This window comes from Physella acuta, unplaced genomic scaffold (genome assembly GCF_028476545.2).
Source record: "Physella acuta isolate Inbredline_101_S28 unplaced genomic scaffold, ASM2847654v3 ptg000150l, whole genome shotgun sequence".
Lineage (NCBI taxonomy): Eukaryota > Metazoa > Mollusca > Gastropoda > Physidae > Physella > Physella acuta.
In genome coordinates, this window is record NW_026731669.1 from 1201995 (window position 1) to 1222366 (window position 20372).

The following is a 20372-nucleotide window of genomic DNA, read 5'->3' on the forward strand; positions in this document are numbered from 1 at the left end:
TCATAAAAAACGTTTTAATAACAAGCTTTTATGTAATAATGCACTAAAAAGTAGAAAATAAATTATAGACTACTATTTAAATAACTATAAAGAAAAGCGTGGGTCACTTTAGTATCTATTGGATACCGTTACTAATGTTAAGGAAGACACCCACGCTTTTCTTTATAGTTATTTAAATAATAGTCTATAATTTATTTTCTACTTTTTAGTGCATTATTACATAAAAGCTTGTTATTAAAACGTTTTTTATGATTTTTTTTTCAGTACTTTACATGTTTTATTTACAATAGTTACATGACTAAAAACCATTGCGCGCCTACTGAACATCACGTTCAGTAGGCGCGCAATGGTTTTTGAACGCAGCCATTACGTGATGGCGCAGCTATTGAAGGTGATGACGCGTGTGGTGTGGTTGGCTAGACATGCCTACTAATTCGGTCCAAATTTTAATTAATTCATAAAAAATTAATTAGGCATCCAATTAAGTCAAATTTAGTTTCAGATTGCATTGTCTTCATGTCTTGACCCAAGTCAAGTGTGAATCGTATCGTTCAAGTAGAAGTTTTCGAATTTTCACTCCTGCGTTTCCGTCTAGACAGACTGACGACTGACGACAGAGGAAGTGAGTTAAATAAAAGCTTGTAAAAATCATGTCTATAGCCCGAGTTCCCATCCCCTGTTATTTTATATATAAGAATATTCGAGAAAGTTTAGGGGAGATCACTCCCGGTTTTATTTATCAATGTAGTGTTTAATACTGTAGACCTAAACTGCTACTGCAGTTAATGTACACAGTGAATGTAAACAGAGGCGTAGCTAGGGGAGGGCGGGTGGTAGGGGGGGAGCGGCCGACCCTAGGGGGCGCCAAAAGGGAAGCATTTTTTAAAGCTGATTCTATGCCGAAGTTTTGAATTATAAACAGTCGACGTTAAGAAATGTATTGGCTACAAGCCTTTACATACTGATTTAACTGTTTCCTACCTTGATTGTGTAACTGTAAAACATATACCTTTAAGAAACAGTGACTGACATAAACCGCTTTCCAGCTTTTCCTAGATGGGGAGGGGCCCTTTCTCGCAGACTAAAATCAGAAGGATTTACACTAGATTGGTTAGTTGATAAACGTTACACTTATAAAAGAAACCAATTGTTTAATGCTTATTGTACGTTTGTGTAACCGTATAAAAGGTAATGACTTTTATCAAGATGGTGGGGCACTATTTCGTCAACTTAAATTACAAGGATTTACACTGATTTGGTGAGTAGATAAACGTTCTCACTTAGAAAAGAAACTAATTGTACTAAAGCGTATTGTACGATTGTGTAACATTTTTAAAAAATTTATTGAAGTTAAAACCCGCTCTACCAACTTTGTCCAAGATGTTGGGGAGGCGTGTGTGTATGTGTGTGTGTGGGGGGTCTTTTACACCAACGCAAGGATTTGTACTGGATTGGTGAGTGGGTAACTCTTTTAACACTTAGAAAATAAGCCAATAGTATTAAAGTGTATAGTGTAACAGTAAAATAACAAAAAGGTGGTGGGTTAGGGCGCTTTTTCGCCAAGGTAAATGGGAAGGTGATTAGATAAATCGTTTAATACTTAGAATATAAACCAACGAGCCGACCCGCTGCGTATCATATGCCGCTATTTAGTTGTTGTTTTTTTTTTCTACTTTTCAGTAATTTATAATTTGTGAATTCGACAGTACCAATGCTGCCACTGAAAATATTTGCTTAAAAAACTAAACCCCCCTTCCCCCCCCCCCCCCCCCCCCCACGTTAAAGCAGCCTCCTCTTAGTTACCTCCTCTAAGTTTAAAATCGTTTCAAACTAAATTATCTGCCCCTAATAGCCGTCACCAAACCCGTCTCTATGATTGTAAAATGTAAACAGCGTGAGCCACAGCTCACCAGACCATGTGAGGGGGTGGGGGTGGTAGCGATAGAGAGGAAGAGAGGGGATTGTAAGGCGCGCTTGCAGCTTGTTTTCTAACGGCTCCCAGAAGAGAATTATATATATATAGATTGTATTAACGCGTAATGTACGATTTCACTAGCCTGCAGTTTGTAAAGAAATGACTCGACTAGTTCTTTTTACGATTCTTACGATTCTTTCAACGTAAGAGATCACATACTTTTTACTTGATTACACCTTGCTTGGATCACTGTATTTAAAGAGAAATAAATATCACGGATTCTTGTATCGCTATTCGATCAGTAAAATAGCATACGGTCGGAGCGGGTGGGTGAAAGGTGATACTCTTGCCGAAATTTTAAGAGCTAAAAAAATTAGTATGTTGTACCGAGGCTTTTTTTCCTGACATTACTAATCTTTTTAAAAAGGATAACGCATCTTAAGGGGAATTTAATTGTCGTCGAGTAAATTTTTAGGGAACGAAAATCATACACAGTAACTATTAAATCTTTACCGGACTGTCGCACACAAACATGCACATTTAAACACACACACACTCATTTATATATATATATATATATATAAAATTCCAAATTTTTGTGGACGTCATTAATGGATGACCGCTCTAACCGCGATGTAACGAGTACCGACGGCTAGTATCCACATAAGTCATAAATATTAAATTAAAGGGAAATTACTCTAAAATCTTAAGACAGACTTAAGATGGCTGCTGTTCTAGATCGAGCAAAGTTTAATTTTACTTTCTTGAACAATTCCTAACATTATTGTCAAAGGAAAATTTCAGGACATTTTATTGAGTTATCGGTAATCTATCGTTTTGTAATGTGAAAAACAGGTGACTCCTTAAATTTTAATAATTATTTCACATATTGAGGAGGATTTGTTGTTCAACTGCATTTGTCTGTGGTTTAAATTGCTTACATTTGTGTTTCAGTTTGTGAAACGGGCAGCATGGAATACACAGGATATTGCACTGAACATGGTCCTATAAAAATTGAATCAGATTCACAGGTAAAGTACAACTTCTACTTTGAGAGATTATACCCAGAATATACTATTAAAAATATGCCTAAATGGTTATACTTTTGCCTTTTGTAAAAATCTTAATCAACACCAGCATAAATATCATAAAATATGTTTTATCTTTTTGTGGAAACCTTTGGTTCCTGGAGTAGATTTTTACATTTAGTAAGTTAACATTATTTTAAAGCAGTCCTGCTCTACGGCTCAGAGCTGTGGCAGTGGAAAACTTTGACAGACCTTGATGATGCGTTAAAATGGCAAAAGTGCTAGTCTACTTGCATCTTCAGTAACAACATGTGTCCCCTCTCTTCTTGTCAAATTTAAAAATATAATTACAAAAAAAATTATAGTGGACCTTATGTGTAACATAGCTGACTATCTTCATTTTACCAACACATATTATGATAATATTAACCAGACTTTGATCCCTTGTAGGCCTAGGTAAAGTATTATTCTTTAACAAGTTACAGACAGAAGCAGATTATTACAGAACATCTATAATATTGTTTTGTATTGTTAAACAGGTTCCACCAGACTCCATCAATGGTGAGGACAAAGATTATTGTAGGACAACTCTGCCCCCTGGCCTGATGATTAAAACATCAGACATACCTGGCACTGGACTTGGAGTTTTTGCCACAAGATTTTTTCCTGCCGGGACAAGGTTTGGGGCATTTGATGTGAAGACAGAGAGCATCCAGCAAATGGCACATGGCTCTGAGTATTGTTGGGAGGTAAGCACAATCTAATTAACCTTTACTCACTAATGATTGACAAAATTTTTATGTTATACTTTCTGGTACATTCAAATGCACCAGAACAGATATTATTAATAGATGTTTAACCCTTTACAGCAGTCCTATTTGACTGTGGTATCCCTAGAATTTTGATTTGTGGTACAGTCTGTTGCATCAGTATTCCCCTGAATTATGTATAGTTTAATTATGTGTAGTAATGAAAGTCTAATTGGTAACACAATTTATAAGTGTGAAATAATAAGTTTTATTTACATTGTTTTCTCATTGTGCTATCACTAGCGGTTAATTTTCCTAAAGTTAAGAACTTTTTGTTAAAAATTACAAGCAATATAAATATTGAAATTGAAAAGTGAATAAATGACCTTGGATGTTGAATCAGGATATATTAATTTGATTAGTATTATGATATTGAAAAAGAAAGTAGTTCCAGTGACTAAATTTTTACTTTCTCATATATGAAGTATAGAGGAAGTATTATAATCGCGCAAAAAAAAAAAATCGAGATTTTCACAGATCTCGACGTTTTACACCTCCCTGATTCGGAAAAACATAGTTTTGCAATTTTGTCCATATGTCTGTATGTTTGTAAACACGATAACTTGAGTGCTGATACAACTAGGTTGATGAAATTTCATATTTAAGTATAATATCAAATTTTTAGTTCTGTATCAACTTTTCAGCGATTTCTGATAACCAGAAGTGGAACTTATTTTACTTTCAGTTTTTCAAAAGCCTATAACTTGAGTACTGTTTCAGATAGATAAACGAAATTTTACATGAAAGTAAAAGATCTAATTCTCTGACTTCTCTCAAATTATGAGTAATTTCCATTGACCAGAAGTAGTAATTTACGCTATTTCCGATTTCTCAAAAAACGCATGTAAATTTATAAAGTACTAATAATATTCCGCACTATTATACACATTTGATTTGGTGTTAACTTGGTGTGCAATTCTTTTTTCTACGAGATTCTATTCTATTTTAATAAGTAATTGAAAACGGATTAAAAATACTGTCTATATCCCGAGGTGCCATCCCCCGTAGTGTTATATAAGAATACTCGAGGAAGTTAATGTCAGAAGTAGCTTTTTATTTATGTTTTTTATGGGATGAATATTATTTTTATTTATTATTGGTAAATTCACACACAAAAAGCTTCAACCATTTTCCTATATAATTTGCTTTATTTTTTTATTTTTATATTTTTATTTGGGTATTTTAAAATAATTTGTTTTTTAAAAGTAAATATGTCATTTGCCTGGTTGAAGGCAAAGTGAAATAGTTTTAAATTCTCAAATTTAAAAACTAAAGTCTTATTGAGGTTTGATGCTATCCCTTTCTTAGCCAACTTTTTCTGAGATCTTTTACTCCATGAAATTTGTATTTGTTTAAACTTTGATTTTTAAAGAACACATTTCATCAGGCAATGAGATTTCTTTTATTTGAACTTTACTTTCATGCAAAACAAAGTGTAATATTTTTATTTTTCTTCAAGAATGGGAAATTGTCCCATTTTGTTGATGCCAGTGACAGCTCTGTTTTAAACTGGATGAGATTCGTAAAATGTGCACGTTATGAGGATGAGCAGTGTGTCACAGCATACCAGCACAATGGTGAAATGTACTATATGGCTCATAGGGACATTGTTGCGGGCTCAGAGATACTGGTAACTGTCTTGTTTACGCCATAAAATTTGAGTGATGGGGGGTTGGAGGGTTAGTACTTCTAATAAAATGTGTGGGGGGGGGGGGGTGAAGGGTTAGAGCTTTTAATTGATTTATAGATTTTAATTATTTTTTTTTTGCATATGGCAATTTAAAAAACAAACCACTACTTAATTAGGCAAGTAATAGCAATCTGGTACATTTTAATAAGGAGTGAACTTAACAGTCCTTATTTAGGCAGAGTAATCCAATAATATCTAGTGCAGATCACTTTTTAGGGAAAACATTTAAAGTTGAAAATTAACATCAGTTATTTGTTCACAAAAAATAAAGGAGGTTATTTTATTATTTATGATGAAATATTTCAATGTAATGATTAAGTCTAAGCAGTGAAAATATTACTTGGATTTTTCACATGTAATTTTACTGAATATGTAATATTACAGTTTTTGATTTTAAACTGTTAAGTAAATAAAATGTATTTTAAATATAAATATGTCAATCTTCTGACACTGTTTTATTCCACTGTCCCTTTCTGCTGGTCAACCATATTTTCAAAATTGACCTCATCACTTTCAAGAATGTGATACCAATAATAGACTGCCTCCTTAACTGTAACTTGGTTTAATTTATCAGTAGCTCTAACAGAACCTTAACTTAAAACATATTAACTATGTAAATATTCAATTTAAAATAAGCTAAATGTGTAATTAATTAATTTTTTAAAATTTGACCAGGGTTTTGATGTACTTACACATTTAAACCAACACAAATTCCAATCTACCCATTACACATTCGATTGAAAAATTAAATTATATTGCAAAATACTTCAACCGATAAAATTGCCACAAACTATGTTACTATTTTTTTTTAACTCAAATATCTTAACGGAACCGTTTGATAAACCAAGTCAATTTTTTTATCATTTTGAAATTTAACAACACTTACCCAATCTCCATCTAAACTTAATATCTCACCCATTTAAATGTACCTCAAAATCTACCAAAACAATAAAGGAATCCAACTTTAGCGTATCCTAACTCAAACCTTACTGAAATAATGAATATTATCAACACTCCTAGTCTTATAATGCACCAATATGAAAAAAATGAACCTGATCTGTTTGAGGCGTTTGCATTTCTATAGTGGATATAGTCTGCTGGCTATACAACATAACTTATGCCTTTTTTATAAATAAATATAAATGTACCCATATAAATAAAATAAAAGGCTTGATTAACACTTTTGTCGGGGGGTGAATTAGGGCCCTTCTTGTTCCACCACTGAGAAGCATTTAAGCGTATATGACACAAACGAGTATATTAGTTTTTAGACATGTCTAAAGTTGGATTTTTATAAAATTGACCATTGATTTACATGAAAAGTATAATAAAATACTTGATTTGGTTAGAAATGCCGGACGACACTACACCATCTGTTTTAATGGATTGAATGTCTTTATTTAACTAGTAAGGAACAGTATTTGACATTTTCAGGTTACTATGGTGACAACTATATTTAACTGCTATAGAAGAGTGTATTTTACTGAGAATCATGTTAGATTTTACTTAACTAGTATAGCTTAGTATTCTCAAATTTTTAGGTGTACTATGGTGACAATTATACCAGAGACCTGAGTATTCAGGTACAGAAGGTTGGTGTTGTGAACAATGACTGTGGTAAATAGAGTTTACTCAATTATTTTTATTGAATTGATTGTTCTTCAGTACACACATCTCTGATATCTAATAATGCTATCTTTAAAAATTGATTTGTTCTACCTCATGACAATTTTTACAATTCATGCTAGACTTTATCAGACAATACAAAATAGAAAAGCAAATGTCTAATTGAAGGGACGTTGTGGCCTAAGTTATAGAGCGCTAGGCTGTTAACCCAGAAGTCTTGAGTTCAAATCTGAGTTCAAGTGAGTTGATTGTCCTTGAATCCACCCAACTGTGATGGGTACCTATCTCATGTTAAGGAAAGTAAAGGCAGTGGTGCTTTGAGACTTTGGTTAGCAGTCAAGCACTCTATAATCTGGCCACACTGTGTCTATTTAAGACAGTACAAACCCTCAATGCTGTCATATATCTTTTACAGATATTGTTACAGATATCTATCAGTGTCAGCATTGCAGTTTGGCTTTTTCAAAACTTTCCTTTTTAAATTCACATTTAAAAAAGAAACATGAAGGGGAAAACATTGACAATAAAGGTCTGGATCTCACAGTTAACAACAGTGGACATTCTTATCAGTTATCAAACTTTCATCAACAACGTAGAATTCATAGAGGAAAAAAGCTTCACAAGTGTGAAACTTGTGGTAAATATTTTGCAAGATTCTATCGTATAAAGATACACCTTAGAACTCATCTAGGAGAAAAGCCTTACAAGTGTGACCAATGTTGTAAATGTTATACACAGATTAGTCAATTAAATACACACCTTAAAATTCATACAGATGAAAAGGTTTACAAGTGTGACCATTGTGGTAAATGTTTTATGAAGCGTAGGTACCTTAAGCGTCATCGTAGAATTCATACAGGAGAGAAGCCTTACAAATGTAACATATGTTGTAAATGTTTTACCCGGTTAGGTCACTTACAGCAACACCATAGAACTCATTCAAAAGCAAAGCGATACAAGTGTGACAAATGTGGTAAAAGTTTTACCACTCTTCGTGAAATAACAAGACACCTTAGAATTCATATTGGTGAATTGCCTTACAGGTGTGACATTTGTGGTAAAGGTTATCCCCAGTCTGGCAAATTAAAGATACACAATAGAATTCATACAGGAGAGAAGCCTTATAAATGTGACAATTGTGGTAAATGTTTTGCAAGAACACGCTATTTAAAGGAACACAATAAAACTCATTCAGGAGAAAAACCTTACAAGTGTGATACATGTGGTAAATGTTTTAACCAGATGAGTAACTTAAAGATTCACCAAAGAGTTCACACAGGAGAGAAGCCGTACTAATGTGATCAATGTGGTAAATGTTTTACCCAGTTAGGTACCTTAAAGCAACACCATAGAACTCCTTCAAAAGCAAAACAATACAAGTGTGACAAATGTGGTAACGGTTTTACTACTCTTTGTGAAATAACAAGACACCTTAGAATTCACAAGTGAGAGAAGCCTTAGAATTGTGACAAATGTGGTAAATGTTTTACTCAGCTTGGTAAAAAGTTTCACATATAATACTACTTTACAAAACCACCTTAGAATTCATAAAAGAGAGAAGCCTTAAAAGTGTGGTAAATGTTTTGCAAGTACAACTCTTTGCAACATAAAAGGAATTCATTTAGAAGAATAACTTTTAAAGTGTGATAATTGTGGAAGATGTTTTTTAAGAATCAGACTTTAAAGGCACACCTTAGAACACATATAGGAAAGAAGCCTTCCAAGTTTGACTACTGTGGTAAATGTATTTTATTTTTTATCCCTAACCTTTCTTAGATCTAAAAAAAATGCAGCTCTAAAATATGTTCTTGAATGTTGTGATACCTATCTTTTGAGGCCAGCTTAGGTCTTGTGGTATGTTCTGTACAGCAGATGACCTTTGTAAAAAACATCGTTGAAAGTTTTATTAGTTTTCTGTTAGCATTAAAGTTCTTAATGTCATGATTTTCTTTGTTAATTTTTTTAACTGTCCTAACAGACCAGGAAATTTATGAGGCCATAGTTACATGTTATAGGGTAAAGAAAAATTCAAAAGTTGAGCTGTGGTTTATGCCAGGGCTATGATAATCTCAATTGGAATCAATTTCATTTTTTTTATGAGTCATTGAGTGGCGGACTTTATAAAATTTAACTTGATTATTAGATTAGGTAGATCAGTATTTTCATTGACTAAATCCATTACGTCCCCTGCTGAGCATAGGGCTGTGGCAATACCTCTTCCCTGGACACCCAGCAGCCCTTGCTTCTTCTTCCAGACCTTTTCTATTATAGCTTTGGTACTAATCTTTTAACCCGGGGCTCTATTCCAATGCTTGCCTTGTTATGTTGTTATCTTCTCAAGGCATGCCCGATCCATCCTCATTTACGACCTTTAATAAAAAAATAATAACCCTCCAGGATTCTGAGGCATAAAGCAGTAATGCCTTAAGATTTGTGTTGACGATTCTTATTTTGCTCTGGAGAGACAGTGCTGGCAATTCTATATCAGTGTATTCAGTTTCTTTCAGATATCTCTATGGGGGAGGGGGGGGGGGGCAGTTTCTTTCCCACCCCACCCCTAATGAAATTGAAAAATATAAAATTTATGTAGAAAGTATATACTTGAACCAGTGCTTTTTGGTGCCCTGATATGCTGTTGAAGTCAGTGCTGTAGTTGCAACAGGTTAATAAAATGCAGGTGCAAGATTACCCATGGGTGTACCCTATAGTTATTAGTACCTTATTATGGAGATGTGGAATGTAGTTATAAAGAGACAGTCTAATAGCTTAGATTAATTTGACACTGTAATCAGAAACTAACCTAATTAGAAAAGGGAATCATAAAAAGATAGAACTAGCTAGGAATGCTGCACAACAATTGACACTAAATTAATAGATGAAAGTGGAGTGGGAGAGTTGTTCAAAAGGCAAAGGTGACCATGAGTGTTTGGTGTAGAAGCATTAAACACTAGCAACAGAATTCCACCTTCGCCAACTGGTTTAACTTACTTAGCAGTTATTATGCCTACGCCAGTGGTAGTTTGTGTGGTTCCTGGTGTCGAGGGGGGGGGGGGGGGTGCGCTGCTATCGGGGTAAAGAAATTTTACTTTTAATATATCTACTTACATTTTTCAAATTCAATAGAATCGAGTTGAAATAGAATTGTGCACTAAATGAATGCAATTTACGCAAACTGTGTGTAAAATAAAGCGGAAAATTAGTTTTTCAAAAATTAATTAAATATCTAATTAAGTTACATTTTATATCACAGTGCATTGTCGTTGAATCATGATCTACTTGAAATATTTTAAAGAAATCAATCAGAAGTGATATTTTTTTTTTGTGAAATTGGTCATAGTAAAAAGTACTACTTTTGATCACCCGAAATCTCTTAAAATTTGACAGAATCAACTGAATAAGGTTGTATGTACCTATGTAGAAAATTTGGTCTACCTAACTAATATGGTAATCAAAGTATCGGTGCGCAATGGGAAAAAAAAGCGCACAGGTAACAAGGTGTTTTTTTTTAATATAATGGGAAAATTTGATGAAAGGTCAAAAAACGTGTCGTCATGTATGATTGAATCACTAATTACATGAAAAAATGCACTTAATATACGTTAAAACATGTAATGAATCTAACAAACAATAACAATGAACGCAAACTGTCTCATAATATTGAATTAAACTAACAATTAGAGGAAATATTGAACTTGTCCTGAATAATTAAATTAACATATTATACTTTGACAGTTTTCGCCGTTTTATATCTCCCTACTTTATTCAAGTTTGGAGGTATTTAATGTTTTTTATTTTTATTTTTTGGTAACCAAACAAAATTTTAAAAAGCTAAAAAAAATTACATTTTTTATCAATGTAGTGTTTAATACTGTAGACCTAAACTGCTACTGCAGTTAATGTACACAGTGTATGTAAACAGAGGCGTAGCTAGGGGAGGGCGGGTGGTAGAGGGGGGGGAGCGGCCGCCCCTGGGGGGCGCCAAAAGGGAAGCATTTTTTAAAGCTGATTTTATGCCGAAGTTTTGAATTATAAACAGTCGACGTTAAGAAATGTAAATGGCTACAAGCCTTTACATACTGATTTAACTGTTTCCTACCTTGATTGTGTAACTGTAAAACATATACCTTTAAGTAACAGTGACTGACATAAACCGCTTTCCAGCTTTTCCTAGATGGGGAGGGGCCCTTTCTCGCAGACTAAAATCGGAAGGATTTACACTAGATTGGTTAGTTGATAAACGTTACACTTATAAAAGAAACCAATTGTTTAATGCTTATTGTACGTTTGTGTAACCGTATAAAAGGTAATGACTTTTATCAAGATGGTGGGGCTCTATTTCGTCAACTTAAATTACAAGGATTTACACTGATTTGGTGAGTAGATAAACGTTCTCACTTAGAAAAGAAACTAATTGTACTAAAGCGTATTGTACGATTGTGTAACATTTTTAAAAAATTTATTGAAGTTAAAACCCGCTCTACCAACTTTGTCCAAGATGTTGGGGAGGCGTGTGTGTATGTGTGGGGGGGGGGGGTCTTTTACACCAACGCAAGGATTTGTACTGGATTGGTGAGTGGGTAACTCTTTTAACACTTAGAAAAGAAGCCAATAGTGTTAAAGTGTATAGTGTAACAGTAAAATAACAAAAAGGTGGTGGGTTAGGGCGCTTTTTCGCCAGGTAAATGGGAAGGTGATTAGATAAATCGTTTAATACTTAGAATATAAACCAACGAGCCGACCCGCTGCGTATCATATGCCACTATTTAGTTGTTTTTTTTCTACTTTTCAGTAATTTATAATTTGTGAATTCGACAGTACCAATGCTGCCACTGAAAATATTTGCTTAAAAACTCTAAACCCCCCTTCTCCCCCCCCCCCCCCCCCCCACGTGAAAGCAGCCTCCTCTTAGTTACCTCCTCTAAGTTTAAAATCGTTTCAAACTAAATTATCTGCCCCTAATAGCCGTCACCAAACCCGTCTCTATGATTGTAAAATGTAAACAGCGTGAACCACAGCTCACCAGACCATGTGAGGGGGTGGGGGTGGTAGCGATAGAGAGGAAGAGAGGGGATTGTAAGGCGCGCTTGCAGCTTGTTTTCTAACGGCTCCCAGAAGAGAATTATATATATAGATTGTATTAACGCGTAATGTACGATTTCACTAGCCAGTTTGTAAAGAAATGACTAGACTAGTTCTTTTTACGATTCTTACGATTCTTTCAACGTAAGGTAAGAGATCACATACTTTTTACTTGATTACACCTTGCTTGAATCACTGTATTTAAAGAGAAATAAATATCACGGATTCTTGTATCGCTATTCCGATCAGTAAAATAGCATACGGTCGGAGCGGGTGGGTGAAAGGTGATACTCTTGCCGAAATTTTAAGAGCTAAAAAAATTAGTATGTTGTACCGAGGCTTTTTTTCCTGACATTACTAATCTTTTTAAAAAGTGTAACAACATGAATTCTCTGTTGTTGTGGGTTAGCTTTCATACAGGAACACGAGCAACAGTGGCAACTTCAAATGACAACTTTATTTACACTATGTACAGATAAATCCGTGGTACATCCATATTTGAAGATCAACTGATATAGGTACAAATAATAATCACGACTCCAAGTCATGGAGACATCTTACATTCACTGCCATCGTTCCAGTCCCAAGTCCTAGCACACAACACCCGTTCACCTTTTGCTCTCTCTTTTATTCACAACTTTCTCTCCCTTTACGTCAATGAGCGATCTCACCCAAAACACGGAAAAACACATGACGATCGCTCAGACAGTCCTTCCGCTAGCCAGGTACTCTTCATTCATGCAAAACACAATATAATAAAGATACATAATAATACAGTCTGTGACACGTCCCCCCTTCGAATAAAATTTTGTGTAACAAAATTTATAAATACAATATTAGTAGGGCAGGATCATGTGCCAGACAACAAAATTTATAAATACAGTATTGGTAGGGCAGGATCATGTGCCAGACAACAAAAAATTGTGTACAACTCAAAGTAGAGTAAAATATATTCATTTTAGACTAAGCACTTGTAGTCATAAATTTATAGTGCATACAAATACAACAGTATGTAGTGACTATATCAGTGATAATTAAAATATGTCAGTGTTTTGAACAAAAACTTTAAATGTACAAGCATTATATGTAATATTTAATGCATCAATATACATTCACATAGGAGAACAAAACATTTCAATTACCCAGTAACTGTAGTATAAAAAAAAAACTACATCAGTTGGGATAAATAATATACCAAACTAATTTGGTACAGGACTTAATTTCAAAACATAACACATAGTTAAAATACTTAAAGACTTAATTCAACTCATGAATTAAATAATGATATCCTATGTAAAGAAAAAACAACCTTATCATCAAGGCATGTTATTACCACGCATGAGTAATATACTTTGTTGTCTCCCCTAGTCGACCCATTTCAGTCATATCTAGGTCACAACACAACAACATTCTTGCCTTCCACAGGTAATGATTAATACACAATTCATCATTGAGACTTCCGTCTTATTGTTATGCGGAATAAATAGTCTCTAACTTTTACTTTATACATTATTCCCTGTTAATTAATAGTATAGAATAGGTTTAACATAATACAGTTTACATTCTTTAGATATAGTACACAATTTATGTTTACTCAAACACATTATTTGATATTTATATATTACAGTTACAGACTGTATAATATTAATAAACTGTCAATTGATAATTTATCCTAGCATCCTCTATAGCATGAGTAATCGTTCTCGTGCAGTTGACGATGACCTGTATGCCATCTCTCCCTCAAATTGTAGCTTTTAGCTGTGCTACCATAATCATTTCCTAGATTTCGTGTAACTTGCGTTACTTCATTTGTTTTAATATTCTCCTCTGGTTTTTGAACAACGTCAGTAGTTATCTTGCTTTGTGTACGTTCGTTTGGTTCATCAACCAACTTAATATAAATATTATGGCATTGCTTTGGCCTCTCATAATATGTGTTGCGTCGGTAACTTCCATTAGTATACCTATTCACACTTTTGTTATTCTGATTTGAACTTGATACATTATTTCTTAAATTACTGTATTTCTCACATGACTTTCTGTGTACATAATTGTTTCTTCTCTGATTTGCCAACCTATGCCAACATTGATTTTGGTAATGACCTGTTTTTCCGCAGTAAAAACATCTAGATTTTGGCTTCTTATAAACATGGTGACTGTATTCATAGTTTGCTAAATTTCTTTTTCTTTCATTCTGTGCATTAATGACATTAATGACATTCTTATTAACATGGTGACTGTATTCAAAGTTTGATACGTTTCTTTTACTGTCAGTTTGTAATTTATTGACATTGTAGTTTGTAGATATTTTTTCATCTTTCTTAACTTCCTTGTGCTTCTTTATTGATTCAAGTTCACACATAAATTTCTGTGTTAATTTCTCCATTTCTTTGTTAAATTTATTCTTGAGTTCCAATATATCTTCTTTATAGTTTGACTCCAATTTTCTAAGTAACTCCTCAATAGGTACGTTCTCTTCATTGTGGCTTATTAAGTTCACTGATTCATTAATCATCATTAGTTTATCATGATTCCTGCCATTCTCCGATGGACTTATTAAATCATCACTGCCATTGACTGATGGGCTTATTAAATCATTTTGACTGCCATTCACTGATGGACTTATTTCTTGTTTACTACCATTATCTGATGGACTTATTTCTTGTTGACTGCCATTCTCTGATGGACTTACGATACAACTTTCAATAATATTCTCGTGTACCTGCGTTTGAGTCAATAAAGAGTCAATCTTAAGACATTCTAATGTATCTGTCACCTTTAAATCATTATTAAGTTCAACCTCTGTTTTTTCCTTGGGTTTCAATTCTTCCTGGACTATGTTACTCTGTTCTTCATTCCAAAGGTTGCCAATATTTACTTCTTCAAGTTCTGCTTTAAATTCTGTCTGTTCACTTTCTAATTTTGTTTCATTTGTGTCTGTTATAGCTTTCATTTCTAATAGTTCTTGTTTATATACTAGTTCATGTAGGCCAACTTGTTTTTCCAAAGTTTCAGCCCTTTTATCTGCTCTTTGTTTTCTGTTTCTTTTTTTTCGCTTTCCTTTTAGTTGTACAGTCTCTTCTACTTTATCTCCATCTGACATTTCTTCTTCTTTTTGCATGTCTGTAATAGCTCTTGATCTATTACACTCTATTTCTATCTCATCATCTAATTCACTTATTACTTTTCCATGAGCTACTCGGGGTCGTCCTGTTTCTTCGTCCCATGCTTCTAATGCTTTTTCTATGTCTCTGTCAAATCGAGTGTTTGCCCAGGCTATCTGCTTCTTCATCTTCTTAATGCCTTGCGCCCTCGCTAGTGCTAGATATTCTTCAAAACATAACATTTTGATATATTTTCTATGACATAAAATATAAATTCATTAGTTGACAATAGATAAATGTTAATTAATTTACAATACCCTTTCTTGGTTTCTCGCTTGTTTTAGTTGATTACAGACATCTGGTAATCCAAGAAAAGTTCATAGTACATATATACGTCCAAAAATAGTTCACTTTGTTGATTCCAAAAAGTTGAAAAAAATTCAAAATAGTTCTAGTAGCCTGTTACAGAGTAGAAATTTGTCCAGTTTTAGATAAGACATCTTTAGGAACAGTTTAGGAACAGTTACAAAAATAAACTTGATCTGCTAAATCCAAACAGTAGAAAAACTTGAACAGCTAATCCATATAGAAAAAAACTTGAACAGCTAAATCCAAACAGTAGAAAAGAAACACTAAGACTTGATCGGCTAAATCCAAACAGAAAAAACACACAGACGATATTTACTCGACATTGGTGAGACAATATCGAAATAAGGTGATAAAAATTATCACGTTGATGACTTGACTTGAACAAGACGTCTGACTTGACTACAGCAACCCTTCTGACTTGAGTGTAGATAGATGACTTTCAAGAACTTGACGTACTTGGTAAACAGTGGAAGACCACTTCAAAAACGTTGAAAACTGCTTACAATGATAATGTGACAATTCTTGATCACTTGTAATAACACTGTAACTTCGTTGACGATTTCAGACTTCAATATAATTTACCAATGTAACAACATCACTTCTTCAATTGCTTCTGACAATGTAACAGTAGAATCAGTAACAGTAGCACCACTTCTTCAACCACTTTTGACATCATATGTAACAGTAGACGCTCACTTCTGACACCATATGTAACAACATGAATTCTCTGTTGTTGTGGGTTAGCTTTCATACAGGAACACGAGCAACAGTGGCAACTTCAAATGACAACTTTATTTACACTATGTACAGATAAATCCGTGGTACATCCATATTTGAAGATCAACTGATATAGGTACAAATAATAATCACGACTCCAAGTCATGGAGACATCTTACATTCACTGCCATCGTTCCAGTCCCAAGTCCTAGCACACAACACCCGTTCACCTTTTGCTCTCTCTTTTATTCACAACTTTCTCTCCCTTTACGTCAATGAGCGATCTCACCCAAAACACGGAAAAACACATGACGATCGCTCAGACAGTCCTTCCGCTAGCCAGGTACTCTTCATTCATGCAAAACACAATATAATAAAGATACATAATAATACAGTCTGTGACAAAAAGGATAACGCATCTTAAGGGGAATTTCATTGGCGTCGAGTAAATTTTTAGGGAACGAAAATCATACACAGTAACTATTAAATCTTTACCGGACTGTCGCACACAAACATGCACATTTAAACACACACACACACATTTTTATATATATATATATATATATATATATATATATATATATATATATATATATATATATATATATATATATATATATATACGGGGGCGCAAATTGAAAGTTCGCTCCGGGCCCTCTGAATGTAAATGAATTAGTACTTTTGCTGCATGTTTTAAGAGGTCTACTAAATTTTTGGGGAGGCGAGGGGTTCATTAAAAGTGGACACGTGTGGACGGGGGGGAGGGGTGGGGTCTAAAATTCCAAATTTTTGTGGACGTCATTAATGGATGACCGCTCTAACCGCGATGTAACGAGTACCGACGGCTAGTATCCACATAAGTCATAAATATTAAATTAAAGGGAAATTACTCTAAAATCTTAAGACAGACTTAAGATGGCTGCTGTTCTAGATCGAGCAAAGTTTAATTTTACTTTCTTGAACAATTCCTAACATTATTGTCAAAGGAAAATTTCAGGACATTTTATTGATTTATTGTGTAATCTATCGTTTTGTAATGTGAAAAACAGGTGACTCCTTAAATTTTAATAATTATTTTACATATTGAGGAGGATTTGTTGTTCAACTGCATTTGTCTGTGGTTTAAATAAATTCATTAGGCCCTAAATTCAAATTGCTTACATTTGTGTTTCAGTTTGTGAAACGGGCAGCATGGAATACACAGGATATTGCACTGAACATGGTCCTATAAAAATTGAATCAGATTTACAGGTAAAGTACAACTTCTACTTTGAGAGATTATACCCAGAATATACTATTACAAATATGCCTAAATGGTTATACTTTTGCCTTTTGTAAAAATCTTAATCGACACCAGCATAAATAATTAAATAAATAGCCTATGTTTTATCTTTTTGTGGAAACCTTTGGTTCCTGGAGTAGATTTTTACATTAATTAGTTAAAATTACTTTAAAGCAGTCCTGCTCTACGGCTCAGAGCTGTGGCAATGGAAAACTTTGACAGACCTTGATGATGCGTTAAAATGGCAAAAGTGCTAGTCTACTTGCATCTTCAGTAACAACATGTGGACCGTATATGTAACATAGCTGACTATCTTCATTTTACCAACACATATTATGATAATATTAACCAGACTTTGATCCCTTGTAGGCCTAGGTAAAGTATTATTATTTAAAAAGTTACAGACAGAAGCAGATTATTACAGAACATCTATAATATTGTTTTGTATTGTTAAACAGGTTCCACCAGACTGCATCAATGGGGAGGGCACAGATTGTTGTAGGACAACTCTGCCCCCTGGGCTGATGATTAAAACATCAGACATACCTGGCGCTGGACTTGGAGTTTTTGCCACAAGATTTTTTCCTGCCGGGACAAGGTTTGGGGCATTTGATGTGAAGACAGAGAGCATCCAGCAAATGGCACTTGGCTCTGAGTATTGTTTGGAGGTGAGCACAATCTAATTAACCTTTACTCACTAATGATTGACAAAATTTTTATGTTATACTTTCTGGTACATTCAAATGCACCAGAACAGATATTATTAATAGATGTTTAACCCTTTACAGCAGTCCTATTTGACTGTGGTATCCCTAGAATTTTGATTTGTGTTACAGTCTGTTGCATCAGTATTCCCCTGAATTATGTATAGTTTAATTATGTGTAGTAATGAAAGTCTAATTGGTAACACAATTTATACTTGTGAAATAATAAGTTTTATTTACATTGTTTTCTCATTGTGCTATCACTAGTGGTTAATTTTCTTAAAGTTAAGAACTTTTTGTTAAAAATTACAGGCAATATAAATATTGAAATTGAAAAGTGAATAAATGACCTTGGATGTTGAATCAGGATATATTAATTTGATTAGTATTATGATATTGAAAAAGAAAGTAGTTCCAGTGACTAAATTTTTACTTATATATGAAGTATAGAGGAAGTATTATAATCGCGCAAAAAAAAAAATCAAGATTTTCACAGATCTCGATGTTTTACACCTCCCTGATTCGGAAAAACATAGTTTTGCAATTTTGTCCATATGTCTGTGTGTTTGTAAACACGATAACTTGAGTGCTGATACAACTAGGTTGATGAAATTTCATATTTAAGTATAATATCAAATTTTTAGTTCTGTATCAACTTTTCAGCGATTTCTGATAACCAGAAGTGGAACTTTTTTTACTTTCAGTGTTTCAAAACCCTATAACTTGAGTACTGTTTCAGATAGATAAATAAAAGTTTACATGAAAGTAAAAGATCTAATTCTCTACCTTCTGCCAAATTATGAGTAATTTCTTTTGAATAGAAGTAGTAATTTACGCTATTTCCGATTTCTCAAAAAACGCATGTAAATTTATAAAGTGCTAATAATATTCCACACTATTATACACATTTTATTTGACATTAACTTGGTGCGCAATTCTTTTTTCTATGAGATTCTATTCTATTTTTAAAATTTCACTTAATTGAAAATGGATTAAAAATACTGTCTATATCCCGAGGTGCCATCCCCCGTAGTGTTATATAAGAATACTCGAGAAAGTTTAGGGGTGACCACTCCCGGTTTATTTTTGTAGCATTCAAAAAAAATGTTTTGATTATTGTCAGAAGTAGCTTTTTATTTATGTTTTTCTGGGATGAATATTATTTTATTATTGGTAAATTCACACACAAAAAGCTTCAACCATTTTCCTATATAATTTGCTTTATTTTTTATTTTTATTTGGGTATTTTAAAATAATTTGTTTTTTTAAAAGTAAATATGTCATTTGCCTGGTTGAAGGCAAAGTAAAATAGTTTTAAATTCTCAGATTTAAAAACTAAAGTCTTATTGAGGTTTGATGCTATCCCTTTCTTAGCCAACTTTTTCTGAGATCTTTTACTCCATGAAATCTGTATTTGTTTAAATTTGGATTTTTAAAGAACACATTTCATCAGGCAATGAGATTCCTTTTATTTGAACTTTACCTTCATGCAATACAAAGTGTAATATTTTTCTTTTTCTTCAAGGATGGGAGGCCGTCCCATTTTGTTGATGCCAGTGACATCTCTGTTTCAAACTGGATGAGATTTGTAAACTGTGCACGTTATGAGGATGAGCAGTGTGTCACAGCATGCCAGCACAAAGGTGAAATGCACTATATAGCTCATAGGGACATCGTTGCTGGCACAGAGATACTGGTAACTGTCTTGTTTACGCCATAAAATTTGAGTGATGGGGGGTTGGAGGGTTAGTACTTCTAATAAAATGTGTGAAGGGGGGGGAAGGGTTAGAGCTTTTAATTGATTTATAGATTTTAATTATTTTTTTTTGCATATGGCAATTTAAAAAACAAACCACAACTTAATTAGGCAAGTAATAGCAATCTGGTACATTTTAATAAGGAGTGAACTTAATAGTCCTTATTTAGGCAGAGTAATCCAATAATTTCTAGTGCAGATAACTTTTTTGGGAAAACATTTAAAGTTGAAAATTAACATCAGTTATTATTTGTTTACAAAAAATAAAGGAGGTTATTTTATTATTTATGATG

The 20372-nt window shown here is 33.6% G+C and overlaps 1 protein-coding gene across 3 annotated transcripts in view; it reads left to right on the forward strand.

The window, feature by feature from the left end:
• LOC131935641 (zinc finger protein 420) overlaps nt 1-20372 on the forward strand; it is a 57102-nt gene that overhangs the window by 8471 nt on the left and 28259 nt on the right. The window contains exons 2-9 of one of the 3 annotated variants that reach the window (XM_059292150.1): nt 2870-2946; nt 3483-3692; nt 5212-5382; nt 6984-7059; nt 7484-7705; nt 17512-17588; nt 18078-18287; nt 19849-20019. In XM_059292150.1, coding sequence (XP_059148133.1) covers nt 2870-2946; nt 3483-3692; nt 5212-5382; nt 6984-7059; nt 7484-7705; nt 17512-17588; nt 18078-18287; nt 19849-20019 — 1214 coding nt within the window. Of the gene's footprint in view, nt 1-2869; nt 2947-3482; nt 3693-5211; nt 5383-6983; nt 7060-7483; nt 7706-8361; nt 8807-17511; nt 17589-18077; nt 18288-19848; nt 20020-20372 lie in introns of those variants that run through there. The other 2 variants (XM_059292152.1, XM_059292151.1) reach the window with 2 other exon arrangements.